Source organism: Podospora pseudocomata, chromosome 3 (assembly GCF_035222375.1).
Source record: "Podospora pseudocomata strain CBS 415.72m chromosome 3, whole genome shotgun sequence".
Lineage (NCBI taxonomy): Eukaryota > Fungi > Ascomycota > Sordariomycetes > Sordariales > Podosporaceae > Podospora > Podospora pseudocomata.
This window is the reverse complement of record NC_085887.1, coordinates 3938908-3946279: the sequence shown is the minus strand read 5'-3', so window position 1 is coordinate 3946279 and position 7372 is coordinate 3938908. Positions and strand designations below refer to the sequence as shown.

At 55.5% G+C, this 7372-nt stretch overlaps 2 protein-coding genes across 2 annotated transcripts; both read left to right on the top strand.

Moving 5' to 3' along the window:
• Window positions 1-1526: 1526 nt before the first annotated feature.
• Window positions 1527-2621, top strand: QC762_310940 (uncharacterized protein; the record flags this gene model as incomplete). Its single annotated transcript, XM_062889393.1, has 1 exon — window positions 1527-2621. The coding sequence occupies one exon, from the start codon at window positions 1527-1529 to the stop codon at window positions 2619-2621; it is 1095 nt and encodes a 364-aa protein (XP_062745387.1).
• Window positions 2622-4317: 1696 nt separating this feature from the next.
• QC762_310950 (uncharacterized protein) lies at window positions 4318-6854 on the top strand. Its single transcript, XM_062889394.1, has 2 exons — window positions 4318-5468; window positions 5534-6854. The coding sequence occupies exons 1-2, from the start codon at window positions 5247-5249 to the stop codon at window positions 6662-6664; spliced, it is 1353 nt and encodes a 450-aa protein (XP_062745386.1). The 5' UTR covers window positions 4318-5246; the 3' UTR covers window positions 6665-6854.
• Window positions 6855-7372: the final 518 nt, after the last annotated feature.

Sequence of the window (7372 nt, the reverse complement as noted above, 5' to 3'; positions counted from 1 at the left end):
AACAGCGAAATGCGAAAAGCGCTCAGGAGGCCGGATAAGCTCCTGGGCAAGGACTGGAAGAAATACGCCGAGTGGGTGGAAGGCTCGGGAGTGTACGACCCAGCGGAGGAAGAAGAATAGGACACGTGACCAGGCCCAGATTGTAATGGCCTGAGGAAACAGCGGAACCACAGAGGAGCCGTAAGCCCTCGGGGACCAGAGCCCTGAGGCAGGCAGGCCCTCTCTCCTTTGTAAATAACTCTCTTTTTGTGACGCGAAACGCCCTGTCAGCTAGTATTAGCAGTAGTATTAGAAGCTTGGGCCGTCCACATCCCCAAACGGGGGCCAGGCGAGGTAGGCTCGAGCACGTGACCCCTCGGGGCCACGCGCCACAGTTCGACCCGATTGGACGCTAATAGATCTCTCTCTCTCTCTCTCTCTCCTAGAGGAAGTCCCGCAGTTGCGAGTCGTAAATGCGGGCTCACGAGTTATCTTGGCGTTGATGCCCACAATTGGCCGCCTCTCCACACCTTTGATGTGGGGAGTTAAAGATGCTACTTGAAGAAAAGCGAACCTAGGCAGGACGTTGCCCCGACGGTGGGGTATTAGAGGCACAGCGTCGCCATGGCAAACGACGATATTTTGACGGTTAGGAAGCAAGTTCGAAGGTGGTTTAGCTTGCGGGTCAACAGCCCGAGACGAGAGAGAGGGGGGACCAAAACAGGGCCCTGTCGGGGGATCCAGGCGCGGGGACCAGCGCAGGTATATATATAGTACCTGCCCCGCGACCTTTTGTCGCTCGACTCCCCGCACGGCTTGTGCCTGCTAAAACGGCGACACTTTCCGCCCGATTTGGCGGCCCCAGCAGTGCTTTCTCTGTTTATGGAGTAATAAACGTCAATAACACCTGTTGTCTTCCTCACTGCCATGTCCAACCCTAACCCATATGAAAGTGGAGTTCCAGTGACCAGGCGCGTGGAGAGGTGGAATCATCCGACTTCAGGCAAAGTAGAAAGTGGCCGCAGAACCAGGAACAGATGGTGGTGAGATCCGGAAATCTGTGGGCCCTTAATATATCCAGCATGCGACAGACGGAACCTCGACATCCAGAGTGACGGGGGAGGTGGAAGGTCGACGAGACAAGCTCTCCAAGCCCATCCAAGCCCTCCAAGCTTTGCCTGGCGATCTCTTGGCCAGCCCGGCCAGCGTGTTATGGGCCGCTGTGATTGGTGCAAATCAACATTGGCATCGGGAGCAAAGCCGGGCGCCATGCACCACTCCCCACTGTTGGGACCTCCGAGGCCCTCCCCCACTGCGAGACTACGACCGAACAGGAAACCTCCAGCACCACCCTCCGAGAGTGCAACTCTGACCTTGATGCCGCCTCCGTCCTGCACCGCCGAGCGGGCCGTTGATCCAGCACCTCATGCACACAAGAGCCTCTCATATAAAATGCCAACGACCACGCTGTCGTCACTCTTGACCAGAGGATCTTTCTCGGCACCTCTGGTCATCATCTCTGCCGTCAACCCTTCCCTGCTGCCACCATGAAGTTCCACGTTCTCTCCGGTCTCGTCGCCCAGGTGCTGTCTGTCTCGGCAGGCACCATCCTGTGGGATGGCCGCTTCAACGACATGACCTCGTCTGCCGATCTGAACAAGTGGTCCTGGGGCAACCAGGTTGGCCCGTACCAGTACTACATCCACGGGTCTTCTCCTGTGTCGGCCTATGTCAACCTCTCGCCCGACTACAAGAACCCAGCCGACACTGGTTCCAGGCAGGGAGCCAAGATCACGCTCGACAACACGGCCTACTGGAACGGCCAGAACATGCGCCGCACCGAGCTGATCCCCCAGACCACCGCTGCCATCAACCAAGGCAAGGTCTACTATCACTTCTCCCTGATGAGAAAGGACATCAACGCCCCGGCCACCACCAGGGAGCACCAGATCGCCTTCTTCGAAAGCCACTTCACCGAGCTCAAGTCCGGTTGGCTCTCGGGCGCCCCTGGCATCTCGGACACTCTGCTTAGGTGGTGCGTTGGCGGGCAGACCCAGTGGAGTGTCGAGTGGGCTGCTGATGTCTGGCACAACGTTGCCTACGAGATCGACTTTGCTGCCGGCACCGTCGGTTTCTGGCACTCTACCGGCAGCGACCCCCTGACCAGAAAGGTGGCCCCTGTCAAGACCAGCACCAGCTCCAACGGCGCCGACTGGCATGTTGGTGTCTTGGAGCTCCCGAGAAGCGGCTACCCTGATTCCAACGAGGACTTTTACTGGTCCGGCGTGTATATTGAGAGCGGCAGTTTGACCACCTCGGTCGCCGGTCCTGGCCAACCCATCCCCGGTGACGGTGGCTCCTCCAGCAGCAGCAGCAGCAGCAGCAGTGTCCCCAGCAGCACAAGCACCAGAGTCAGCAGCACCTCCATCCCGGCCCCCGTTTCCTCTACCACGCTCGTCACCTCCACCACCCGCGTCTCCTCCACCAGCACCAGCTCTGCCGCACCCGTTCAGACCACCCCCAGCGGTTGCACCGCCGGCCAGTACGCCCAGTGCGACGGCATTGGCTTCAGTGGTTGCAAGACTTGCGCTGCCCCCTACACCTGCAAGTACGGAAACGACTGGTATTCCCAATGCTTGTAAGCATGCGGGATCGAGATGGCTGTGATGATGGGACTCTGTATATAGATTAGTTACTTCGTGTCAATACTTGATCCTGGATGGCAAGCATCTGGGACGCCAATACATGCATATTTACATACGCTCAAGGGTTGTGGCTGGGTTTGATACTGATATGTGACTCAAGATGGTGTGTGAAGTATCCAGAAAAGGAGCGCTGGTTGTTCCCAGCCCCTACCTACATGCTGATAGACCGTGCTCGACAATTTTGCCAACTTTATAGTTTGGCTCAGGAGCGTGCTTCTGCTGAGTTAAATACCTGGTAGCCTCTCCCAAATGCAATGAAAAGAAGAAATTCAAGAAACACTGGTTGGCTGGGATGCCGGGACCATTTGTTTTCCAGGTTACTTCTGAGCTGTGGTTGATGTTGAGATTGAAGAATTATCTTATATCAAAGTGAGGGCACTGGATCTTAGGTGGTGAGACAATCTTCACGGGCACAACATAGCTTCAACTTCCACTGTCATATAGGTACCTCAACTAGTTTGGTACCTAGTTTGATTGTATAACCGTAATCTTGATGCGACCCATGTTGGAAAAGTTAGGAGATGGTGTCAATAACCCGCCACGAAGCTGATTTTTCTGGATTCAAGTGGAGGCATTATCAGTCCTGCAATAGGTGAGTGTGTGATAAAACCATCTTTCAATACATATCGACCATTCCTGAAGGTGTGGTTCGGGCTGCTTTGCTGTATCGACTATCGAGTTACCTAGTGCCAGTTACGTTATTTTATCCCAACCCCGAATGCCCCGGAGTTTCCCACGCCCGTCATCCAAGACAACTAAACCACCAAATCTCGTCAATCTCGTGAAATCCCATGGCGTCGGGAACCATACTCTCACCATCACACCCCGAAAATGTCTCGGATCATATACGATATGCCCCCCTTCCGACGCAATCCTGCCAAAGGCCACCAAAACCGCCTCATCGATCAAATGTCATCAGCCGCCTGGCATCAATTTGTGCTGACGAATATGCATGTCGGTTTAGGTATTTCTTCTTTCTTTCCCACGGTTTCACAAATCACAGAAAAATGTGCATTTTGGCAGCTGAATCGGGGGACCTAGTGTACCCCTCCTTTTCCCAGTTCACCCCCCGAATTAAACACGGCCTGGGTCTGGGCCTGGGTGATGAAAAGTTCCCTCTTCCCATTCCCGTGTTGAGAGGGATATGTCTGTGCGCGCATATATATACATGGTCTCGGACATGGCTGGGTTCCAAAAGGACCCAGACCCCAGATTGTAGTATCGGAATCTGGGCTACCGATACATGCACTGATTTTCCCGATTCTACACACCCCGTTGTCTGACTTGAACAACTTGTCAACCACCAGGCAACCCTGAAGTAAAAGTGGTCGTCTCCCTAACCAGCCACACCTCTTTCGTAGAGGATGGCAGCCACGGGAACCGGGTATTCAGCCGGCCCGTTTTCTCTGGCCGTGGGAGGGTGGGGTGTGGCGTGATGGTTGGTCAACCACATTATGGACAGCCGTGTCACTCTCTTCCCGCCACACGCAGCAAAATACCAAAAGGGAAATTCCCATTCCGCAGGCACCTGGTCTGTGACAGGAGCTAAAGCCTGACGCCAGGTAAAGGGCAGTTGGCAGATGCTTTGTGGCTTTGGCTCTGCCTGGTGTTGTTCTATAGCAACAGCTTGCCTCTTTCGCAGTGCAATCCCATTGCATCATCCCACACCAAACACACTGATCACCAGTATGATCTCCCCCCGAAGCACAATACCACACACCTGTATATCTATTCCTAGATCGCCATAAGCAGCCCGGTCATGTGACAAACCTCCCGTCACAAAACCTTCAATGACTTGGTGTTCGGACTGGACCCGGAACACGGGCAGAAGGATGAGACATCTTTCGTCTGATGCTCATCCCGCCCATGACGTGCGTGTTTGGTTTCAACAAGTTAACAACCAACCAGTGCTCATCCTGGACAAGTCGAGAAAATAGAATGATCAACGACTGAAACATAAGAATTGTTCGAGAAGATGAGACTCAGATTCTGGGAGAGGATGAGCCGGGTTGACGCCGACACGACCCCACCCTCGCCCGTCCAGGGGGCTCCGGCACCTGCCGTGAACCCGGCCCACCGCCGGAGCCGCGAGAGCCGATAGCAGACCCTCTTCTGGGAAGCCCAATGACATCCCCACATCGGCCCACGCGGCATTCAGATCTTAAAATCTTCATCCACGCGCTCTCATCTCGCACGATCCGGTCAAGGCTGGGCAACGTCATGCGGGGCACCGGTTGAGGTGACATCGCGCCGGACGCCCATCCTCAAAACCAGGAACCTACACCGACGAGCGAGGAGCAAGAGCCGAATACATGGCGGGGAGCCGTCTGTCAATCATCTCGGTTACACGTGTAAAGACACCTCCAACTCGACCAAAAGGGTGGGTAGTACGAAAGATATCTCGAATAGGTAAGACTGGCCATGCCAAGGACGGTCGTTAAGAGGACGAGAGGCGATGGCTGTCGATGTATAAGGGGGGCGTCTTTCTGCGTGTGGCTTGTTAGGTAGACTTCCACAGCCAAACCCAGCACCCTACCTTTGGAGTTTGACCATCTTGTCAAGATGAAGCTGTCCACATCAAGACTCGCGGCGTTCTCGTCAGCATTGCTGTTAGAGGGTGTCCTCGCGGCCACGTCGGGCAACTTTGACGTCCTGACCATCAATGTGGCCGGCCTCCCGGCCATCCTCAACGACAATGGTGTTCCCGGCGACAAGGCAGCCAACGCGGCGGCCATGGGTGCAAAGTTCTCCGAGTATGGGATCGACGTCGTGCAGCTGCAAGAGGTAGGTCCTTGACTCCTTGTTTCAAGATCATCACCCGAATCGGAGCATTGACACGTTGGTGACAGGACTTCAACTATCACGCTCACATCTACCGGACCAACACGCATCCGCACAGGACTGCCACATCGGGCGGTGTTCCGTTTGGTTCGGGTCTCAACACCGTGTCCTACCTTCCCTGGGTTGACTTTCGGCGTATCAAGTGGAGCAAATGCTCCGATGCGAGCCAGTCCGATTGTCTGACGCCGAAAGGCTTCACCTTCATGCGTGTGGCCATCTCATCCGACAGCTCCACTGCGGCCTATGTTGATTTCTACAATCTCCACGCCGACGCCGGTGTCGAGCCTGGTGATCTTACTGCCCGAAACGACAACGTGAAGCAGGTGGTTGACTACATTGCCACGTGGAGCAAGGGCAATGCTGTCGTTGTGGCTGGTGACTTCAACAGCCGCTACACTCGGACAGGCGACACGGGCATCCGGGATTTGCTCGCCAGCGAGAATCCTTCCGGCCCCCGACTCAAGGATGCCTGGGTTGAGCTCCTCTACAATAACGTCATTCCCCAGTCCCCCAGCTCATGCGGCAACCCCGCTGCCAACGACCTGTGTGAAATCGTGGACAAGGTCTTTTACCGGGCTAGCCCGCTCCTCGACCTCCAGGCCACCGACGTCCGCTACGATACTTTGCGGTTCCTTCAGGCCGACGGCAACATCCTGACAGATCACAACCCAGTCCTTGTCAACTACACCTGGTCCTCTGGAGCGTCTCTTCGTCAGAGCAGCTTGTTCGGCGGTCCCCACGGCACCTGGTTCAGCGATGTCCCCGTCCTTGCTGGGACCAACAAGCCAAAGACGGCAACCATCACCTTCCGAGGAGGATCCCGTCTTGATAGCGTCGGACTGACACTGACAGACGGCACCATATTCGCCCACGGCGGCACCGGCGGGAGTGTTGTTTCTCTCGCCCTGGGAGCGACCGAATACTGGACCCAGGCCGAGCTCTGCAGCGGCCAACGTAACGGGCAAACTCGCAACTTTTATATCCGAGCTGTGACTTCTTCGGGGCGCAGTCTCACAGCGGGCTCGGCGACCAGTTCCTGCCAAACATTCACGGCTCCAAGCGGGTGGCAGATTGTCGGGTTTGCTGGGCAGGACGGAAGTGAAGTGGATCAGTTGGCGTTTGTGTATGCGCCACGATGAGAATGGAATCTGATGCGTGTTGCTGGTGTCACATGTGGTTGATGATCGGTGTAGTGTAGCGATTTCCGCCGATAGTTCATGCCGAGAGACGGAGTTCTCGAGCGTTGGTGACGCTTGGGAACCACGCCGGCTCCATAAAGTATCAGATCATAATCACACCCGTCGTTTATCTTACTATCTTGCTTGAAATGCGCGTATATAATGCCTGAAACCGAGTTACTCTGCGATGCTACCAGCATCTCACTCACGTCTCTCTGCTAAATGAGCCGGACAGGTAGTGATCAGCACAATATCGCGGGCTCCAGTAATGGCGGTTTTGGGTGTTGATCGTCCAAGCTCGTCTCGGCCGCCATGCCGAGGAGAGCAGTGATCAACGCCGAGCTCACGATAGCGAGTCGGCCAGACCGCTGGCAGCCGGTGGAACCTTGATGGGCAGCCACAAGCACTCAACAGAAAGGAAAAGACAGGCATGACAAGACCCTGGGGTTTCTGCCAGGCCTGCCAGGAAATTGACAACCAAGGCTGTCCTTGTCAACCTGGTTGCCGATGCCCCACGAGAAACGCCTTTCTCCACCTGTGTCGAAACAAGCAGACAAGCAACCTTGCCGATGGAGGCGGCCAATTATCAGGTGGGACTGGCCAATGAGAGTACTAACCCCCGATGTGAATGCCGGACGGGGACGGAATTGAAGTAAAATGCAGTGTTAG